This window comes from Gymnoscopelus microlampas (genome assembly GCF_963454915.1).
Source record: "Gymnoscopelus microlampas genome assembly, chromosome: 5".
Classification (NCBI taxonomy): Eukaryota; Metazoa; Chordata; class Actinopteri; order Myctophiformes; family Myctophidae; genus Gymnoscopelus; species Gymnoscopelus microlampas.
Window position 1 is genome coordinate 22,276,397 of NC_139942.1, and position 22,905 is coordinate 22,299,301.

The following is a 22,905-nucleotide window of genomic DNA, read 5'->3' on the forward strand; positions in this document are numbered from 1 at the left end:
GTTTCAAAACGTTTCCAAACATTCCACATTTTATTTCAAGTTTTCTTTTTAAATATTAGATCTCTACCAGGGGCTCGAGTCCCGATCCTGACGGCCTTTGCTGCATGTCACTCCCCATCTCTCTCAATATCAATAAAGGCATAAAAAGCCCAAAAAAGGATCTTTAAAAAAGACAAAATAGTAGATCGACAAGCTCACAACGCGTCACATCGGTTAAAGTGCTCATGTGACATAAGTTGTTTCTTTTGGGCTTGTTTTCCTAGACCCAGTTGCTTATTTCTTTCGCAAAATCTGGCAACACTGCAGCCAATGCGTGTGACTCAGCTCCATCGTGCAGCGTAGGGATATTTATATCAACAGTTAATCCTTTGTTAAACCGTTCACACTTAAATATAAATGCACCAGTCTAGGCTATCCTTGTTTGAATTATGGATCAGTTTCGTGGTTTATTTGACAAACTAGACAAAGACCAGGATGGCTACATATCAGTGGCAGAACTTCACAGTGAGATGAAAAAAACGGGCATCCTGGTGATTGATGAGAAGGTTCAAGTATGACTAATTATGTTAATTACCTCATTATTATTACCATTTTATTTGCAGTTTTTTTGTATTAATTAATGAATGGACAAACTTTTAATGTAAGCTAATTCATGATGTTACACTTGTTTTCCTTTGCAGAATATTGTTAATAGCTATGATCTGAACAACGATGGACGACTGGATTATAACGAGTTCCTCAGTTACATGATGGACAAGGAGAAGAAGTGGAAGATCCACTTTGATGAGATCGACAGGAACAATTGCGGTGAGGGGTCATTTGTATTCTGATGTCGGACTCGTCTAGCATTCCAGAAGCATGGCGAACAGTGTGCAGGGCCCTATGTTATCAGTCCTCTCTCACTTAGTTTGGTGGTGTCCTTCACAGTGGTGGAAAGTAACTAGCCTACATGTACTCAAGTACTGTACTTAAGTACACTATTGAGGTATTTTTTACTTAACTGGAGTGTTGTGTTCCCAATTTTCAGTACTTTTATCTCAGAGACAAATATTGTACTTTTGCTCCACTACATTTATTTGACTTTAGTTATAGTTACTTCGTAGATTTTTATAATTATTACAAAACATACATTAACTACTTCAGCCCAATACATTTTCGCCATGTGAAAATAGCAGATCTACAAGCTCACAATGCGTGGCATCATGTGAGCTTGTAGATCTGCTATTTTCAAATGATTTTTATACATTTGAAAACTTGAAATGCAACATTCAAGGATAATGAGTACTTTTAATTGTAACAGAGTATTTTTATATTGCAGTATTGATACTTTTACTTAAGTAAAACTATGTATTCCACCACTGCTCTCACTTGGTGGTGTCCTTCAAACACATTGTCAAGTGAGTTTTAGGCTATTATGTAAATGTACTGAGAGCAATGCTGCTATAGTAGACACGTCAAATAGGCCTACGTTTTATAGCCTAGATATTGTCTCAAGGTTTGTGGCCTAGAAATATGAGACACATTTGAAATTTGTTTATGTACTGGTAATCCATAGTCCAGAAGGTTGTTAATCCATAATCATAACAACCTTCACTTCCTCTCACTTCAAATAGGAACAGAGAATACTCCAATCAGTGCTGCATAAATACTGTATGCAGCATTCATACTCAATGCATATTATGCATTCAGTAATTCTCTAGACAGCTATCACATCAAATAATATCTATGTGTAATCCTATCATCTCTTCTCTGATCAGGGTCGATTGATCTGGAGGAGATCATTTGTTTGTTTAAGGAGTTAGGAGTTGTCTTATCCAGGCCCAATGCAAAAAGAATAATACAAATGTAAGATTTTCTTGCCCGCCACCACCCTTCCTTCATAAAATAATTGCTATAAATAAAAAATGTGAAGTAGTAATAACAGTGTAGTTGCTGTATGTGTAGTTGCTTATTTGACCCTGACATTGCAACGCATATCACACAGCACCACACTAATCACACGAGTGCTTTCTACAATACAATTTTTCATTTTGCATAAAATACACTGTCATCACACACTGTTCCCATCCCCATGACTAAATATCACAGTCTAAGATACAGGTCTGCAATTTGAATGTTCCTTTTTCATATTTTACTATTTTCAGTACCAGTGAGCCCAGCATATAAGGAAGTGTTGTTATGTTTCTTACTGTTAGGATGGATCAGGACAGTTCCATGACAGTGGACTGGGGAGAGTTCCTGCATCATGTCATCCTCAACCCTGCAGAGAACGTTGGAGAGCTGGTGTCCTCGTGGAAACACAATCTGGTAAGCATGGCTGGTAGAGGTGTAACAGTTAATTAAACTAATCAATTTAGTCGATTATAACAAATAATAATTGATCATTTAACCCTTTAAGACCTGAGGCCGATTCTACAAATGCCTTCTAAATCAGTAGTTCTCAAACCTTTTCTTGCCAAGGACCCCCAAATGTATATGCATACGACCGTGAACCCCCCATCTGAAAATGTTTTGTGCCGGGGACCCTCCATCTGAAAATGTTTTGTGCATGTTAAAAAATAGCAGATGTACAAGCTCGCTGTGAGCTTGTATATCTGCTATTTTTGAATAGCCAACGCTAAAATCTAAAATTCTTTCCCGGTTTTAATGGGTTAATAAAATTATTGATTAATAATCGATCCCTATTTTGGGCATGTCAAGTGAAGTGAAGTTTCACAAAATGTCAAGAAATTAAAGACATATTGTAAGCTTGTAGACAGCAATGTTTTGCACGGCACTGTTGTGCGACAGTGTATAAAATAGCGCTTAAGTGGTTTATCGATACGTTGATATATAAATGTAAAAAGTATGTTATACTTTTCGATTATTCAAAAAAGTAATCAATAGAATAATCGCTGAGAAAATAATCAATAGTTGTAGACCTCTTAGTATTATAATAATCGTTCTCTTGTAGCAGGTATTGGAGAAATTGGTTTGGATTAGATGCTTTAGATTAGATGTTTTATTAAGGGAAAATTGTTTTTCTCAGGTCAATGCATATATTCAAGAGAAGACAATAGATAAAACCAATTACAATTGAAACATGAAATTGACCAACAAACAGCTCATGAGCACAAGTGCGACCCATAATTTACTAGCCATTTATATTTAAAAATGCTTTTTTGGTTGCAGGTTTTTGATGTTGGCGAGAGCCGCTCCATGCCCATAGAGTTTGCTGAGGAGGGCTCAGGGATGTGGAGGAGGTTTGTCTTGGCTGCAGGATTGTCAGATGCCGTGTCCCGAACTATCACAGCTCCTATCGACCGCCTTAAAATCCAGCTACAGGTCAGATCCATCATCAGATGCCCTTTCATCAATGTCAGATAATGTAATATAATACTGGCATAAACATCACTTGACTTAGGGCTCTGGAATGGTACGCAGTAAAATATCTAAGGGATTTATTTAACTCTCAGAATTAAGAGGGTTTTACTGTGTATGTGCTTGATGATGTATCTGGCAATCACTGTAAATTGGTGTTTCTTTTTTATTTACCATAGTCCCACTGTCTGACTGTCCATAGTGTATATTATACTCTGCCTTTGTGAGATCCTGTTGTCGTACTACTATGTATCAGTATTATTCCATATTAAAATTACATAATAGCTATTCCTGGCTGTACTTTTATTTTATATTAAGATGAGTAGTAAATTAAAGTGAATCTGCTGATACTATATCAAACAGGTTTTTATATTCCATACTGTTTGCCTGTAATTGGCTTCAAATATTATTGGTTGTGGGCTGTGGCATATTTCTTACAAAAGCGCACCTCAAAAGCACTTTCACTTCTGCCCATAGGGGGCACCACAAATGTGTGAAGTTGCACCATATGTCATACAAATGCTACTCCCCCAGCTTCCTTGCACCCTCATGGCCACAACTCACGACACGTTTATACATTCTGCATCTGGGTTACGAAAAGACCCGCCCCCGCCTGCCTCTGATTGGCCTACTGCACGCGGAACTTCTTCGCTCCTAGTCACTGTGTGGGACTAGGGGCGATAGCGCTGCCTGGCTTTCCTCCGTGGTGGAAAATAGTGCTCGGCGCTGGCACTGCCTATAGGGGGGGACGATAATTTACGATTCTGTCCCTATCGGTACATAACTCGAACGGCGCTGAGTCGGCTCTGGCGGACTTGAGCAACGAGGGACACCGCCGCGAAGGAGTCGCCGTGCCGAACGTTATAACGACGGCGCGCCTCAGTTGTGGTAACAGTTTTTCGCCTAACTAGAACTACTGCTGTAGTCTGTTCTCACCAAGTGGACTGAGTGGTCCGCCTCGCTGGGGGCGCTAAAAACTATGCCTAAACCTAACCTTAATCCTAATAAAATACTTTGCGATGCATTTGAGATCAACGGCGGGAGTGGAATTCGATTCCATGATGCTGGGATTGGAAATGTAATGCTTAACGGAGCACACCACGGACACATCTGGTATCGCAGGGTTTTGGGAGTTATTTAAGGCTCATGTGAGAGGCAGTTCGTCGTGCGTCACAGAAGGGGGCGTTGCCAAGTTGTTGACAAGGCACGAGCTCTGGCCAATCAGAGGCAGGCGGAGGCGGGTCTTTTCGTAACCCAGATGCAGAATGTATTTACGCACCCACGACACACAGCCCTGGCTAGGCAACCCAGCCTTGTGAAGATATCCCCTCCGAGGAGTTCACTTTTTTAGACTGTTATGTATTTTCTGTAGGTTCGTGGATCTAAGGCATTGCTCCAGGGGATTCAAGAACTGAAGGCGGGTGGCGTGCGAGCTATGTGGCATGGGAATGCTGTCAATGTATTAAAGGGGACTCCTCAGTCAACACTACAGTGTCTTATCTATGCCCAGGTGAGACCTGACAGTGATGCCGGTTTGCCCTATGTATTCTATAGCCACCACACTATATGAAATGCCTCCAAATATCTAAAGAATATAGTACAGTAGTATACTGTGTGGTTTTATTTTTACATTTATTTTATTTAGCAAAGTTTCCATCAAAACAAAATAATTCTTAAAATGATAGTGATGGATCTATAGTCTACACACCGCTAAAGAAATAGCCCAGGTATACTTGTTGTGGGAAACCTTTTCAGGTACGAGATCAAGATATAGGGCTGCAGTGGTCACCTTAACTAATGACTGGCTTTGTGAAAACCGCAGTTGTTTCAAATTAGACATTGAGTAGTCATGGCCATTGATGTTAATTTGTGCTAGACCACTCCCCTATGATGCCTTGGGTTTCAGTGAAACCTTTTCACATTCAAATCACCAAATCTGAGTGTGATTGTTTTTGTTCGGATGGTGTGAATGGTAATTGCCTGGTCGATCGAAAAGACAGGGTAGTCTACCTCTGAGATTGGATGAAGTTCCAATCCAAAAAACCTGTTTATTTACATTTATATAGTCTGTTTCACTTTCACCTTTTAGTTGGGCATTGTATACATTTTAATTTCAAAATTATGATTTTTAGACTGTAACGTTTGACTCCCAGCACTTGCTTTAACATTTTATTTCATCACAGCATCCCCAACCAAACTTCATCAAATATCCATCTAAATCAGTATGAATAAATAGAGTTCACTGCTGCAAGCTTAACACCTAAGAGGGAATGGTTATGCAAGCTTAACACCTAAGAGGGAATGGTTATGGCAGTTGATAATGCAGCAAGTTTGCACTATTGTTAAATAAGAATAAGATAGACAGCTGAGTAAGAAACACTTAACAGCATGTACCCCATGGAACTTGTTTTCATCTGCCGTTCCCACATTTATGGTGACTGATACCATGTGGCGGCACCCCCAACACTACACATCACGTTCCAAATCTCTATATTAGACCAAAACAGAGACGGACGTGGAACCAAACCAGAAAACCTCCCAACAATTACTGTTTAATAATAGTAAATGTTCTGGATAGACAGGCTTGCTCTCTGTCCTCTACCCTCAAGAGAATATGACTTTTGCCACCATGGTCCTGCTTATCGACTTTGGTGAGCTTGGTAAGACTGCATCAGTATTGTCTGTTCTTTAACCACTTTCACCCTAGTGTCCCTATATGTCATTATATAAATTTAGAAAATAGCGATCTACAAGCTCGCGGCGCTGGCTATTTTCACTATTCATCATAAGAAAACATACAGTATATATGGCTTAAGTGGTTACAAGCATTTTGTAACTGTGTTGTATGAATGGCTGAATACATAACAAATGTATTAACGATTATTGTTGTTGTTGTTATTATTATCACTGTCTCCAGATGAAGGTATACACACAGAAGGGCACCAAGGAGAGCTTGTCAGTGCAGCAGCGTTTTGGCCTCGGATGTGTCTCTGGTGCAGTGGCCCATTCTGTCTTCTACCCTTTAGAGGTATCAGAGCACATTAGCAGGTCTGACTTCATTTGTTCCACATCATTTGTTGACCACGGGCTGACTAACAACAATGAAACACATTTGAAGTCTTTCATTTTAAAATGCTTTAAATTAATCTTGGGGGTGAAATGGTGCACATCGTTTCATATTTCAGGCATACAACCGATTGCACCATGTCAAATGTTATCTAGGTGAAACTCTATAGTCAGTTGTAATTTGATGATAGGCATGAACCACTTGTTTACAGCAGGTGTCACGTGTCTTTGAATACTTTATTAGTCAAAAATGTAAATAGCACGGCAGTAAAGTGAAACACTTGGGCTAAAATGATAACACAAAAACGTCCTGGGGACTTATTTCCATTGTGGTCCTGTGAATTCAATGAATCAACAGAGTATAAAATATTACCACATTAATCCATGTCATCAAAAATAGACAAATAGCTATATTTACAGGAGAAAAAAAGAAAAAGGGAAAACGGTGGCAGTGTAGTGTACTGTATGTCCCCTCATTTAAAAGGGATTTAATATCTATCTCCACTTTTTTGCTCCACTCAGTTGCTTTTTCAGGACAGTTTTGAAAGAAGCCTGTGATTCACATCGTTTAATGGATTTTGTTAGGGCATTCCACATTATGGTTGCAGAGTCGTAGAATATTTTTTTGCCCATGTTTGTGCTCCATTTGGGGGGTACCAGATCGGAGGCGCTCTCTCTGGTGTTATGCTTATGGTCACTCACTTTGGAGAAGTAGTTAGACAGGTATGTGGGCACTGATCCTCTGAGTATCTTAAATACATTACCAATCTCACTGATATTTGCTTAACGCTATCTTCTACCCTCTAAAATGGTGGCTGAAGTTGGAGCAGTCTGAGATTGACAGGTGTTGCCGAGTCACCATGGCCATGTGGTACTGATAGTGCAAAATAATACAACTTCAGTTTATAAAGACATAAGACAGAGACGTCTTCCATCGTTAAAACATAATAATAATAATTTATATATAGCAGCAGTGGTCATATTTCAACAGAGGCGGGCACCATTGCTGAATGCATATAGGGGAAACACTGATGTATCATTCTAGAATGACTTATTTTGTTATCCTGTAAATAATCTTTAAAGTACATTTAAACGATTTTTTGCTCACCTTTTTTCACAGGTGTTGAAGGTGAGGCTTAACCTGCAGCCAGCTGGCATCTATATGGGTGTCGTTGGGTTTGCTCGATCAATTTACAAACATGAGTCTTTAGCCTCCTTTTACCGGGGGTTCAAACCTAGCATTCTCTGTATGATCCCCTATGCAGGCGTGGAGTGTGCCGTTCATCAGGTGAGGAAGAAATCAGCATTCAAAACATCACATTCACTTGATGAAATCAACAAAGATACTAACTGATTACATGTGTCTACAGTCTATCATGAACTGGGCCAAGAGTGATCCGGCCTACAGCAGTGACTCCAAACTCTTTTTCTTCAGTTTTGTGGCCTTTGCCTGTGGGCAGATGACCAGTTATCCGCTAGCAGTGATTCGGACTCAGCAACAATCCCAGGGTAACATCCCTATTATTTGTATAGGATTATATCGGTTATAACTGTATAGGTACAACTACGATAGTTGAATTCTATCATAGTGATTCAAGTTAAAGCAGTGATGTAGTCTAGTTTATTGTAGTCTATATACTGCAGGGGTGTGAAATGATTCCCTTTATTATGTATCACTATAGGACAGCCACTCTCGGGCCATTCTTTACTGCTATGAATCTCTCCCTCCCTTGCTGCCTGGCTTGTTGGGAGTAGGCTACTTAAAAAACAATAGACCCCCCCAGTCTGGCCACCACCTCAACAAGTTGCTTCTTATGTTAATGTTAACATGCAAGGCAGCAACACATTATTCTTCATTATAATGATGAACAATTCTAATTTTCTTGTTTTTCAGTTTTCTGCTCAGTTTCACCTCCCACCACAAGTTTACTTCAAGGATTTATTGGAATCTATGAAAGGCATGGAATTCGAGGATATTATAACGGAATGGGCACAAGCTTTGTCAGGGCGGTTCCATGTGCCCTGCTGAACATCACTTTGGCCAGAAAACTAGAAATGACACTTTCTTCAACTTAAGCCTAAGCTAACAACTCACCGCATCATTATGAAAATCTGTAACTGCTCATGGGTCAGTCTAATATTAACTTTCAAGGTTGTCAGATACATATTAAGATTGCCAGATGTTAACATGTAACGTCTAACAGATTGAAATGAAATTCAGGGCACAAATCTTCTTCAGAGGGAAAATAGTCAAGTGTGGGCTTGCCTCACATTTCCAATTTAATTCCTCTGTTGAAAACTGTGTAGTGCAACCAGTAGTTTTGACCAATAACACATGTGCACAGCAACAACTTTAGTTGGTTTAGTAGATGCAGGACAATTCCCTGAGTGAGACTGAGTTGACCTCATGTGGGAAACCACACCTGTCCATTACTGCAAAAACTGTATAACCGAAACTAAACAATTGTATTAGTGATATTAGTATTAATATACAATATAGTATATCAAACAAATGCTGATGACCAAGAGCATGGAATGACACAGTGGGGTTGATGCATCCAGTTCATGCAATACAATGTACAAAATCTTGTTAAGTTGAATTATGCCAGTCTGCCGTAATTATTCCCCCCGCCCCCCCTTTCATCATTAAAGGCTGTTATGAATTATGCTTTTCTATTCTTCTTTTAGTGTGCATATACAATATGAGACAGTATATATGCAGTTAGATTACAATTGAATTATATTTGGGATCAGTAGACCTAAAGGTGTGTCTGTCTGTCTGTACTCTCGATATGGGCTATAGAAGTGTAGAATATGAAAATAAGTTATAGCATTTACAGTCCAATTATTAACCAAATCTCTAAATAGTATTCAGACTGCAGTTATTATGAACTCTCTCAATAGCATGTTTAGAGCCCCATGGATGGTTAGAGCAGTGGTTCGCAAAGGGGTCCTTGAGGGTCCCCAGCAAAATGAGTTAATATAGCATCAAAAGCAGTCTAACCACTTTAACATAGGCTGTTTGCAGATAGCAGATCTACAAGCTCACAATGTGATGCGCTGTGAGCTTAGTAGGTCTGCGCATTTCAACAACACAGATATTAAGATGGGGGTCTTGACATGAAATGTTTTTTTTAAACATTTTTTTATTTACAAAAATATCAACATTGCAATTACAAATAACGGGACAAAATGCAGTTACGATACTGGAAAAATAAAAGAAAGAAAGAAAATAAATAAATAGATAAGCTCGAGGACGAGGTTATAGACTTTAGGTAATATATTCATCACAGATTCTTCTGCTTTGCCTTTGAGAACCACCAGCCTACATTCTGACGTCAGCAGTCTTCCCGCCAACCAACCGGCACGTACCGGACGTACGTTGTATTCAGATATCGCGAGACGTAATCGTGCTGGATGCAGTGTTGCCATGTCTGCTCATTATAAGCAACTTTGGGCTTGTTTTTCTGTAACATTGCTTGTAAATATTGGCAGTTGCGGGTTGTGTTTTTTTTGGGTTGTTTCTAAAGTGTAGTTGATTATTTGGTCTTTCTTCCTAATGTTGTTTAAAGCAGTGTTTCTCAAACATTTTCAAGTCAAGGACCCCCAAATGAATATGTATTTGTCTGCGGACCCCCATCAGAAAATATGTTATGCCATACAAGATTTGTGTTGTTAAAATGTTAAAAGGTATTGCACATTTTTCCAAATGTCTTCAAGATTTTTTTGGGAAATAGCAGATTTACAATCCCCCATAAAAATAGCTGATCTACAAGCTCACAACGCCGATGTAGAAGGGATCACTTCTTTTGAGCTTGTTTTCATAGACCTGGTTGCTTGTTTCTCTCGCACAACCTGGCAACGCTGGTTGTGTATGTCTGTGTGCGCGCGCGAGATTCCCACATGAATGAAATCAGCCATCTTGTTCCTCCGGACACGAGCTCATCCACCGCACACAGAGGCAGAGCACAGATATGGCCGACTACTCGAACGTGGCTCCCCCGTCGAACTCAGCCGGTGGAATGAACGACGCTTTTAAAGACGCTTTGCAACGGGCACGACAGGTAAAAACGCGTTTTATAACTCGCTTTCACTGGCGGTATTAATATGGGAACGGAATGAAATCAAGGGTTGGTTTTGTTCATGTTTTTTTTGCTTTTGCTAAATGTCCTTAAATAACCGAGCCTGCTCCATCTTAACCAGCGACTCTACGCCACACAGTGACAATGCTAGAATAACTGCTCTCACACGGTTCATGCGGGAAAACGCACGTTTATTCTTGGGCGTTTTTGTTTGAAAATGCACGTGAGGTTATTAGTTAATAAGTTAGAACGAAGGTATGAGCCGTAATTGGGCTTTTTGTGCGAGTTAAATGCACATCTACGAACGTATGTGAGCTAGCCTGGTGGCTAATCTTGAGGTTCCTTTGTTGGCTCACAGTCACACTTCCGGGCCTAGGCGTTTAGGCCACAGCTATGCGTCGTGTGATGGATTATTATACTATATATATTAAAACAATCAGGCACGTTTTTTTAAAAGTGTCGTCGGGTATTTAATAGATTATTTATTCCCCACAAGGATCATTTTATATAAATATATTTTTTAGATTTTATTTTTATTTTTCACAAGGATCATCTTAAATTTTTGTTTTCTAGATCGCAGCCAAGATTGGAGGCGATGGCGTGGCAGCACCGAACCAGAACGAGTTTGGATTCGGAGGCCAGAAGAGGCCTCTGGAAGATGCTGGTGGGTATTTTCCCATGCCTAACCACAATATAGGTCAGTGGCCCGAAATCCATCCATTGCAAAGCCCCCATCCATTATACTTAACTATATATGTTAACATCCGAGGTAGTGTATTTGACTACGAGTATGTATCTCTTTACAACGTTTTAAAACAAATGCATATTATGGATTCTTTAATTTGCTATGTCTGTACTTCTTGCAGTAAAGTCCTTAATGTTAATTTAACTAGGAACCAAATGGATCCTTAAGGGTCCATAATCAGGTTTGCAAGCGGATAAACCACTGGGGATTTTACTGTGTAGAAATGTTTATTTTTGTACACAAATTGTGCTTGTGTTAAGTACAGTGTGGTGCTGTGTCTGACTGGATTCAAGTGTTTGTGTGATATAATGGTGTTTAAAAATGCCATTCTGTGCTGCGATCACATTGCAAACAACCTTGTTGCTTTGCCCTAACCATTGTAGTCGATGAAAATAGCATGTTTTAGAATGGGAATCTCGGGTATGAGACCGCTGTGGCAGGTCAGTAATGTAATGGGTACTATTAGAACTGGTGTTTATGAAGTCTATTTCTCATCTTTTCAGACCAACCAGAGACTAAGAAAGTAGCTCCTAGTGACCGTGAGTATTAAAATCGAGTTATTATTAATTAGTATTGTTTAAATCTAGGCCAAGTTGCGTTGAATGTTGATGGCCCTGACATTTGCATAGCCAGAACTCACCTTGATTAACCTTCTTGGTGCAAGTAAACAAATGCATGAGAAATAGCAAAAACTGCAGCATAATTTAGAGAAGAAATGGTGTTCATCAGAAAACGATGCCCATTTCCCCCTTAGTATTACGGTAGACCTATGCACGACTTATCCACCCTCTTATGAAACGAATAGCCTAATTTATACTTTGTAAGTGTAGTAGTGAACCATTGCTTTGAATTCCCGGGACTATTGCTTTATTCATGTGGATTTTCTTTATTTTCAGCGTTTTCAGCTGCCATGGGAGGAATGGGTGGTGCGCCAAGGTAGGTGTTCTAATTCCCATGTCATGAGATGGCATTGTTGTGAGACAACATACGGCTAGAAAAATCTAATATCAAATCATTAATAAATCATTACTTGTTTTTTTAGGTCGATATCAGAGGAGTTCAAGGTCCCTGATGGAATGGTTGGATTTAGTGAGTTGCCTCTCCTGTTCTTTAAACTCATATGGACCAAGTGGTTATTTTATTGTGTATACAATGGACCTGTGTTTTTGCTTCAGTTATTGGAAGAGGGGGTGAGCAGATATCCCGCATGCAGCAGGAGTCTGGATGCAAAATACAGATTGCCCCAGGTAAGTGTTGAAGTTAACTGTTGGACACCATTATAACTTTGGAAATCTATACAACAAGGCATGTATATCAACTATTCTGTTTTTGTTATTTAGATAGCGGAGGCATGCCAGACCGGTCGGTTACGTTAACAGGAAATCAAGACGCCATCCTGTAAGTTATCAGCCACTTATATTTTTCCTTTCTCCCTATAAATTATGCAGATTTAGCATTAAAGTTACAGATTGAGAAGCTGCAATTGGGTTTGCTGAGCTTTTATTTTGCTTTAAATCCTAAATAGGGCCGCAAAGAGGCTGCTTTCAGAGATTGTTGAGAAGGGACGGCCGTCACCAGCGTTCCACCACAATGATGGCCCAGGCATGTCTGTCCAGGAGGTCATGGTCCCTGCGTCCAAAGCGGGTCTGGTCATTGGGAAGGGAGGAGAGACCATTAAAAGCCTTCAGGTGAGCACACCATCTGCCTTAGAGACCAGTGATTATTTTTGTAGCAGAGACACTCTTGCAATATTGTGAACTATGTGAATGAGCCGTGACAACGGAAATTCACAATTACACTCTTACTTAAACCTTTCAAGTGTTCCAGCGTTTCACCAAAGCTCACAGATCATATCTGGTTGTGTTTGAGGGGTCTTGAAAATGTTAATTCTGTTTTTCACTTGCATGCAGTCTCTCTGGTCCACTTGTCAGTGGACGTTCGTTGTATTGATGATTTTTCACTAACTTGAACCACCAGGAACGAGCTGGAGTGAAGATGGTCATGATCCAAGAAGGGCCGCAGAACACAGGCGCAGACAAACCTCTCCGGATTTCAGGCGAACCCTTTAAAGTTCAGGTAGGCGTCTACACCCTGATAATACATTTATGTAGAGTGTTGTCCTCTGGTCTTATGTTTCCATGTGTTTTTATATTAGTAGAGATTGTTTTCTTGTGTTTACCATACCCTGGACTAAACCTGAAACACTGCTGTGATTACTCGCTATAATTAGCCCTAGTGTCATTAACCCGTTTTGGCCCATGTCCATCCAGCAAGCCAAAGAGATGGTGATGGAGTTGATCAGAGACCAGGGCTTCAGGGAGCAGAGGGGCGAGTACGGCTCCAGGATGGGAGGAGGAGGAGGAGGAGGTGGTGGAGGAGGAGGAGGTGGAGGAGGAGATAGCTTAGATGTAAGTAGAGTGGAAGTAAGTACAATCTTTTTTTATTCTGAGGGACGCCTGAATTTAAAGGTTTATCTCATCTTAATACATTTCCATCAGCAGATATATTTATTTCCAGCGAGAGACTGATTGCACACACCCCCCCTTTCAGGTTCCTGTCCCTAGGTTTGCAGTGGGAATTGTAATCGGCAGGAATGGAGAGATGATCAAGAAAATTCAAAGTGATACAGGTGTTAGAATCCAGTTCAAGCAGGGTGAGTGTTGAATGCTGACTGTTGCAAGTGCCTTCCTCCATCTGCATAATTGGAGCTAAAATGCTTGATACCCTGATATGTTTCTAATGCATTCAGAGGTGAGGGGTGACAATTAATCCTCCTATTCCCTTAACGCAGACGATGGCAGCACACCAGAGAGGATAGCCCAGATCATGGGTCCTCCAGAACAGGCCCAGCATGCAGCAGAGATCATCACTGACCTGTTGAGGAGCGTCCAACAAGGTGGACCTCCGGGCCACGGGGGCGGCAGAGGCAGGGGTCGCGGACAGGGCAACTGGAACATGGGGCCTCCTGGTGGTCTGCAAGAGTTCACCTTCACCGTCCCAACCATGAAGACCGGCCTCATCATTGGAAAAGGCATGTGGCTGCTATCTCACACGACTTGTTTCTCCTTATCTTCTGTGTCTAGAAGATAATGTTTTTCCAACATGTAGACCATTTTGAAAAATATAAAACTAGTTGCCTAGCATCAAGATTATTCATAATTCCAGACCACAGAACTGTTGTCATTGACATTGTTAATAATCCATTTTATTATTTGGGCAGGTGTGTTGTGTGCATTTTCTAATGTTCCGTTTTGAATTCCATCCAGGTGGTGAGACAATCAAAGGAATCAGCCAGCAGTCTGGGGCCAGGATTGAACTGCAGAGAAACCCACCCCCCAATGCGGACCCCAACATCAAGATGTTCACTGTGCGTGGCTCCCCACAACAGATCGACTATGCCAGGCAACTGGTGGAGGAGAAAATTGGGGTGAGGGTTGTTTAAACAATAGATCTGTCTATTGGTCCACTGTTTTTTTTTTAAGAAAATGATGCAGCAGTCATGTATTGGCAGCTTCTTTTGCTAAATTATGAAGTAAACCAATGTAGAAAATATTACAATAGATTTATTCTGTACATGTAATACGATGTATGGTATTCTTCCTCTTAGGGTCCCGTTTCTCCGATGGGAGGCCCACACGGCCCCCCCGGCGGTCCCCATGGAGGTCCAGGAGGACCCCATGGTCCAGGTGGTCCAGGACCACCTGGACCACCTGGGGCACCCATGGGCCCATACAACCCTGGTCCATACAACCAGGGAGGACCTCCTGGACCACAGTAAGTACAACTTTGATATCAGAAGATACTGATATTTAGGCCTTATCTCTAGTTTAATGCGTTGAAAATGTAAAATAATTGAAACTATGAGGTTGTCATATGAAGCTTTGAAATGAAATATGTTGCAGTTTATTTTTTGTTTCAAATCATAAACCCTACTGTCTTGTCCTTCAGTGGTCCGGGACCTGCACCCTATCAGCCTCAGGGATGGGGAAATGGCTTCCCACACTGGCAGCAAGGCCAGCCAGATCCCAGTGAGTTACCGCTTCATACATTGTGCCATAGTGCTAAATTATGTAATTTGGTCATAACCCTAAACTTAAAAAAAAAGGAAATGGTCACCACATTTGGTCAATATTCTGCAGGGCAGAGCTATATGACCATGTCCATTTCCCCCTTGTCTCCGTAATAAAGCTTTATTTTGTCTCCAGATAAAGCGGCAGCTGATGCCAACGCAGCGGCTTGGGCTGCCTACTATTCTCAGTACGGTGGGCAGCCTCAGGCTCCCATGACGCCCACTGGAGCCCCTGGCACAACGCAGCAGACTAACGGCCAAGGTAAATCTCCAGGCTACATATCTTTACTAGTTTCCTTGAGGAAACAGTCTCTTTAGTGAGCATAGAGCAGTGTAGGTGGAAAGTTGTGGTGAATTGGATTCATCCTTTTTTAGCGTCTCCTTAGAAAGAGGGGTGTCTTTATATTTTTATTTCTCTCTTTGGTGGTCAGTTTTCCCCTGTAGCTATCCCTGGCAGGTGGTCTTTTTTTTTTCTTTTTTTAACAAGAATGGATACCAATCATACTGTACCATTTTTAACAGGTGACCCGCAGGCTCCAGGCCAGAGTGGACAGGCAGATTACACCAAGGCTTGGGAGGAATATTACAAGAAAACGGGTATATCTATGTAGCTTAAGCGTACTATACTTATTACCAATAGGCAGTTTAAACAGCTATGGGCCACATAACGTTCTGGGAGAAAAGTGGAGGTGTCGTTAGCTGGATGCAGTGACTTCCCCTGTCACGTTGTTCGGCATTTCAGCCCATACTGTTTATACTGTTCAACTCAACACAGAGCTATGAAGAAATAAGACGATCTCCTTTTTTCAGTCAAAGAGTAGCTTATCGAATAGACTACCTTATGACTCTGTCCTCACTTATGGCAGAGTATCACCACTTGATGATGTGATATTTGTGTTAGGTTGCATGTCCAACAGGAACTTCTCTTGGCTGCCTAGTAATGATTTTTGTTCTGTATGATGAGAACATGCTGTTGAGTGTCTAATAAGGCTCTGAATATAACTCTATTTTAAGAAACTATTTACCAATAAGAACCCTAACCAACCTTTTTCTCTCATGGATGATTTTAGCACTGCTAGCTAAAAGAGGTTCCAGGTGGACACGGGTTAACTACTGTTATTGTACATGATTTGAATTTAATTACATTTGTAAAAATGAAGGGTGTAGTAATATGAAATGCAAAGGTCTATTGAATTGTGATTGTTTTGTATGCAAAATTAGAGTAGGAGGATAATGGGCATCAGCGGTCTGTTGGTTAAATAAAGTCTCCTTATCTTTCTAGGTCAACAGAGCCAGCAGCCCCAGGACTACACTAAAGCCTGGGAGGAGTATTATAAGAAACAAGGTGGGTCCTAAAACGTAGTGACTTGCCTTGTAGACATTTCTTAAGTTCTTTAGGGACATTCTTTAGTAGCTTTTGTTGTGAAATGGCTTTAATAGCATGAAAGGATAATTTAAACAATAACATTGACTTCTACTTAATAATTCATAACAGAATGTAAATGTGCTTCAGTTTTGTTGGTAATATACCCACATTAAAAGAAAAGAACATGGTTTACCATCTGTAGTGATGTGGGAAAACAAGATGCAGTTCTGTTTACCGCCACTAACTACTGCTGTTTTCCCTATGACTGGAGTGGTGTCATCAGATAGCATTTTTATTTGGGCACTAATGTTTCACAGAATGGTCCCAGCTAAGCAATCGATGCAATTTAGGTCTCCATTGCAAAGCTACTTGAGAACAACCGTTATGGGCAGCAACTGAGATTAATGGTATTATGGCCAGCAACTGAGGTTAATGCTGTTATATGGGCAGCTGTTCTCCTTGCAGCTCTTTTTACCATAGAGTAGTCTGCACTCACAGCTGCCCCAAAGCAAAGCAGAAGGATTCTGTCCTGCCACCTAAAGGATTAGTGGCTGGTTCGTTCACCCTCTCACATTCAAGAAGTTCATTCGTTTTGTCAGTCTCTTCCAACTGTCTTAAATAGTAATTAAGTTGCTCAACTGTACTACTAACATCAATTAACAACTCGACTGCAATAACAAAAATTAAATACTTTATTTTGGCAGTATAATTTGTTAAGTAAATAGTTTGTTATTGAATATATTAACCCACTACTAGCCAGCATAAAGCGAGGCATATGCCTAGGAAACAATAAATAAATAATACATTTGGTGTTTTCAGGACAAGCTGCCCCTCAGGCCACTGCAGCAGCAGCAGCAGCGACTGCCACCCAGCCTGGAGCCCAGCCAGACTACAGTGCTGCCTGGGCAGAGTACTACCGCCAGCAGGCTGCTTACTACGGCACAGGCAGCCCTCAAGCCATGGGCGGCCAACCGCAAGCACCCCAGGTACACCCCTGCTAAGAACCTGTCCTCCCAGCATCCATCTTTCTGTCTCCTCTTCTGTACGTTTATTTTTTTTAATGTTCTCCCTTCTAACCCCCCCCAACCCCGCTTCAAACTCCCGGTGTTGTTTTTTTAAATGAAACGTGCTGTACGTCGTCTTGTCATTGCCTTAACCCTTCTGTCCTCAGGTTTTGCAGGGCGGCAGAGGCAAAGCAACAGCAGCAAAGCAAATTCAATAACATTGTTTCCTCCCCTTTTTCACGCAGGCTTTTATTTAAAATTTTGGGAAGCTGAGTCCACTGTTTCCGCTGTTAACATGCAATGTATCTTCTATGTATTTCTTCTGCACAGGGCCAGTAATGTGAAGTGGACATAAAGTAAATGCTACATTGTCGAAACAAAATCCTTTGTTTAATGTATGGATGCAGACGCCTTGATGAAGATCTTAATTTCCTTGGTTTGAAAGTGTTTCACATAGATGGCGAATTACCCAGCGAACACGTCCTCTTTTTTCTTTTTTTTTCCTTGTACAAATGCTTTGTTTTTAGTGAGGTAATTATACATATGGTCATTCCAGCCCTGTATCTACATACACTGTGGTTAGTACTCATGTTTATTAACTGTAGTCATTATTATGTAAATCATCTCAGTTTTTAAAATGAATATTGCCTGTTGTGTTTTTGCAATAAAACAAAATGAAACCTCCTGTGTTGGTAAGTTGGGGTGGTAGAAAAGGGGTTGAAATGACATGTTTTTTGTTTCGTTTTTTTGTTTTTTACCATGGGATGTTTTGAAGAAAGTTTCAAATGCAGGCCCTCTCTCATTGTTTTAGTTACGTGAAAATTTACTGACTCAAAGTTGCGCTGTCCTGTCTCTCTCTCCAACTGTCTATACAGCTCCTGGTTATGTGTTAGATACATGCGTTATATGCGTGCAATGATTCTGAGTGGTTCAGACCAATGGATTTCCTTGATACCTATTTATCAATGTGCTGTTTATTGATCATTGCTCTTTGACTGTAGGAACAGGCAGATGTGGTGTTGTAAGAAAGCTTAGAGGTGGTCTTATGTGTGAAGCGCGCGCATTAACTGCGGAGATGTGGCGTTATTTTTAATCTCGCCTGGTTTGCTGTCTTTGAGGTAGTATGCACTGTGTATTTGCCTTGATAGATACTGCCTCCTTCACAGGAAAGTTTAGAAAAGCGGTAAGCAAAGTATATATTTTTTCCATTACTTGTTCCTCCTGGCTGCAAGAAATGATGCATACTTCTAGCTTTTTTTGTGCTGTTCTTTTTCAGGACAGTAATGTAAAGACACCACTGTACAGAAATATTCATTGCATTGAAAAGTACTGTTCTCTTCCCCCATGTCCAAGTGTCTGAAAGTGAACCCAATTGTATAAATTTGCTGGACTTTTTAAACATTTTTGATACTATAAAAAACAATTACAAAAATCAATATTTTTGCTCTTATTGCCCATTCTGTTAGTGTTTATGCAACATAAGAAGTTAAAGTTTGTAGGGTTCGGGGGTGGCTAAGCAAGTCCTTCCATCCAGTTGAGCCCTCCTATACTGTAAGTACAATACTGTGACTTTGAGAGAATAATTTTTTTCATGTTTGAGAACCTGCATATACAAAATGTAGAATTTCTTGCCAAAAACGGTATTGCAATTTCCCCCCTTATGTTTTGGGTAAGTATAACATTTTGAAAGGAGAGGCAAAGTGCTTTGATGTGTTTCTGAGATTGTTGCAATCACCCCCTCCCCATTCATTTGACTGAATTATTGTGCATTCTGGCTCAGTATTCGACTCGTATAGAATTTAGAGTTTTCATTTGTAGCTTGTTGTAGGTAGGAATTTGGTGCCAGTTTGATTGTTCTTCTGTGAACTCTGAACTAAGGGCCCCTGATGTGTAAGAATACTCTTAACTCTTGGTAGACCCCATCTAAGGTGTCTGTACATGTTTTCCCCCGCGTTTGAACATATGACTTGCCATGTGCCATTGTTCAGTTAAGATGTGATGACCATGTTTTCAGAATGTTGTTTAATCCCCAGAATAACTGAAGTTGCTCAGAGAAAAAGCCGTACTGCATTATTAATATCTCAAGCACCATTGTAGCATGTATAGATTTCTCCTGTTCTCAGATGTCTTATGAGCATGTGGAATGTTAGTTGGACGTGATTCTGATTTAGCTCAGTGATGGGAGAACTAACTTTTACCTGACATGCCATTTGAATGAGCACTGTTCAAAGTTGAAGTCAATTATCTGGCTGCATTGTTAACTCATGGCAAACAGTGAAATATCTGATCTTTGCAGTGTCATCCCAGATCTTGCACCTTAGGTTCTGCTGCAGTAACACAGGTAAGCAAAACCTAAGGAAACAAAAGTGTTTGACCTGTGACATGACAAATATCCATACACAAAAAGATGCTTAGTTTTCTTTGTAAGTTCCATGCTGCATCTGTGCTTAGAGTTGTCGGCGATGTGCAGGATTTAAACAGAACCCCTGACAATGTGCTCTGATCATGAATTTATTGCATGGTATGACATGAGTTATGACTTGTCTTTACACCACGCTCGACTAGGTATTGCAATGTTTTCAGAACGTCACCTGCATAAGTTAACCTGTTACTTTGTTGCCTTGGTTAATTAAGCTCATTTTAGTCACTAGTATGTGCTTAGTGTTTCAATATAAGTCGTATTTTATATGGTAAGTTTTACAGTCGGTTTATATCAATGATGCTTTAGAGTACTCTACCGATCTCCTGTTTTGACTTTGGTAAAACAAACTGCATGCAATGCAAGCCTTTTTTGCCATAGGTTAGCAATGTGCTCAATTATTCAAGTCCCAGCATTGAAATACATGCTCTTTTCTGTGATGGTGTGAAGACCTGTGAATATACCCTAAAGTGCAGTGCAAATCTACTACTCAAACACTGCTGCCTTCACTTCTCACACAGTGTTGGAGGATGCTGCAAGCTTAGGTCATAGAAATCAGGCCCTGTGGTAGTTTGTCCCCAAAAGGAGGAATCCTTTGAGTCTGTCCCTCCGCTGTGAACGTAGACCATTCGAGCGCTCCAGTGATTAAGGTAAAACCAAGCAATGCAATCAAATGACAAATTTTGTGATGATCGCAAAGTGTTGGTCAGATGGGTGTTTTTCAGCTTGGATTGACTGTTTCTTAACCATGCCATAGTGTTGATAGTTGTCTGATGGACTGTCTTTTCATTTTTCATGAATCTCTTGAATGCCTTCACCACTCACTGTCATTAGGACTTTTGCATAGAACCAATGCTTTAGAGAGTTGGATGAGGACCAGGTACTGTTGGGCTTTGTGGGTTTAAATGTGAGAACTCCTAGTTCCTTTGTCAGTAAATGGAAACTGTTTTATTTGAATCCAAATTTTACTTTGAAAGGTCACATATACTGTTTTGAAGCTGGCGATTATCTCTGCGTGTGAGATGTTCTTTCCCTCTGAACTAAGTGTTTCGACAAAGACCGCATTGAGAGGTGTAGAAGACAAAACAGAAGTGAGACAGATAAGGAGCATGCCTTAGAGGTAAACAAAGGTTTCATGTGCTGTGTATAATAAAGAATGTATTTGTTTTATTTTTTATCTGTTTTGACCGGTTTTTCCATTGTTGCCATGTCCATTAATAAAATTGTAACAAATAACTTATACTTGTAATTCTTTCATTTCACTAACATACACCACTTACAAAGTACCTGACACTGCTCCTTAAAGTGGCAGGAGAATAGAGCAGATGTCTTCAATATTTTTCTAGCTGAGAGTAATCAATATTAATATATAGCGTTGCTTATTTTCAGAAGCAAGTTTTTCAGAATCAAGCATTTATTTGTGTGAAGAGTCGTTAAAATAAACTTGGGGAAACAAGTGAGTTTAGACACCATTTATTGCTCATGTGTTTGGCAATGGTCATCAAGAATACAGATGAACCAGTTTAGATGGGGGTTCTTTGCAACCAGTCAAACTGACATAATTCAATAAAGAATTGGCTTTTGTACCGATACTTGCCCACTGAACGATACACATGCCTTGTGTTTCTGAGGTTATTATACAAGCATAGTTAATCACATTGATTTAGGATTTCCTCATAACTTCAATACAAGGCATAATTAGCAGCTCTGAATGTGGGAATCCATGCAGGTGGCCTGGATTACAGTGACGGACAATATCAAGGGAATTATGTCAAACCGCTGGTATTAGGATATATATGGTGGTTATTAATTAAAAGACATTATGCTGTTGATAACTCAAATCACAAGTCTTTATATATACTGTGGTTCTCTCAAGATCACATGTAGCTACATGCTACATAACAATTCTGAAATCACATCTCCCTTTGTTTCAAGGTGGGGTTGGACCATTTGGCCCACAAGGGCAAAGGTTACATTTCTCTGTGGGAAGTGTCCTTTTAATTGCCATCGCTGACATAGTTGAATCCTTAAGGTCCTAGCAAGATCCTCCACAATGAAAGCTAAACTTCTATTGCAATTACATACAAGGGTACAATTTGAACGTCTAGAAATATATTTATACGTATGTATTACGTTACTATTTAAAATAAATAGTTTACCCTCCAACCACACAACTCTAAACAGCACTTGATCTGACTATTTACAATACGTATAGCAAAAACGTCCCAAAAAAAGTCAAAGCTCACATCAAAGAAATTATAAAATTATGCCATGATAAAAAGAAAATATAAGAAAAAATATGTAATAAGAAAACGTTAACAAAAAAGACGCACCAATATCACTTTATATTGGCCATTGTAGTATATTTAATATATATTAATTTGGGAACTGGAAGGTTTCCGGTTCTATCCCGTGTGTGACACAAAAAGCGCTTTAGATAAAGGCGCTATATAAAAGCAGCCTTTACTTACACTACAATGAGACCACTATAAAGTGTTACTTAACATTGAGCAGGAGTTGCCATGGCACCACGAGAAAACATGTACAGCGGAGGAGGTCACACCTTATAGGATAATATATAGCGAAAGGCAGATGAGACACTCAAACAGGACAGGGGCTCGTAAGGTTCAATTGGTCCCTCCAACATGGGAACAATATGAGAGATGTCATGATGACGGGCTGATATCGATTCGTAGCTCCTGTAGAAGCAGACCAGGGTTAAATAGTAGTTGCAGGCAACTCTGTTTTAACCTGCTTGAAGCACCAGGTGGAAGGGGTTCGCAGATTCAGTATT

General features: G+C 40.2%; 2 protein-coding genes across 5 annotated transcripts; both read left to right on the forward strand.

Moving 5' to 3' along the window:
- Positions 1–428: 428 nt before the first annotated feature.
- On the forward strand, positions 429–8,502 carry slc25a24l (solute carrier family 25 member 24, like; the record flags this gene model as incomplete). The annotated part of the gene is made up of 10 exons (XM_084056795.1): positions 429–551; positions 681–807; positions 1,758–1,845; positions 2,196–2,307; positions 3,172–3,324; positions 4,733–4,870; positions 6,278–6,388; positions 7,547–7,714; positions 7,797–7,935; positions 8,321–8,502. 10 exons carry the CDS (start codon positions 429–431, stop codon positions 8,500–8,502), a joined length of 1,341 nt encoding a protein of 446 aa, XP_083912921.1.
- Positions 8,503–10,346: 1,844 nt separating this feature from the next.
- fubp1 (far upstream element (FUSE) binding protein 1) lies at positions 10,347–19,128 on the forward strand. Of its 4 annotated transcripts, none has more exons than XM_084058226.1 (19): positions 10,347–10,490; positions 11,082–11,205; positions 11,757–11,792; positions 12,150–12,189; positions 12,296–12,342; positions 12,429–12,500; positions 12,594–12,651; positions 12,779–12,941; positions 13,231–13,329; positions 13,524–13,676; positions 13,804–13,906; positions 14,045–14,284; positions 14,520–14,680; positions 14,861–15,027; positions 15,202–15,281; positions 15,459–15,584; positions 15,845–15,919; positions 16,605–16,667; positions 17,508–19,128. In XM_084058226.1, exons 1-19 carry the CDS (start codon positions 10,401–10,403, stop codon positions 17,687–17,689), a joined length of 2,079 nt encoding a protein of 692 aa, XP_083914352.1. In that variant the 5' UTR covers positions 10,347–10,400; the 3' UTR covers positions 17,690–19,128. The 4 variants fall into 4 exon arrangements, with proteins under 4 accessions (XP_083914352.1, XP_083914354.1, XP_083914353.1 ...); XM_084058228.1 differs by lacking the exon at positions 15,845–15,919 and having other exon boundaries at positions 17,508–17,674; positions 18,023–19,128; XM_084058227.1 differs by having other exon boundaries at positions 11,082–11,172.
- The last annotated feature ends 3,777 nt before the right edge of the window (positions 19,129–22,905 follow it).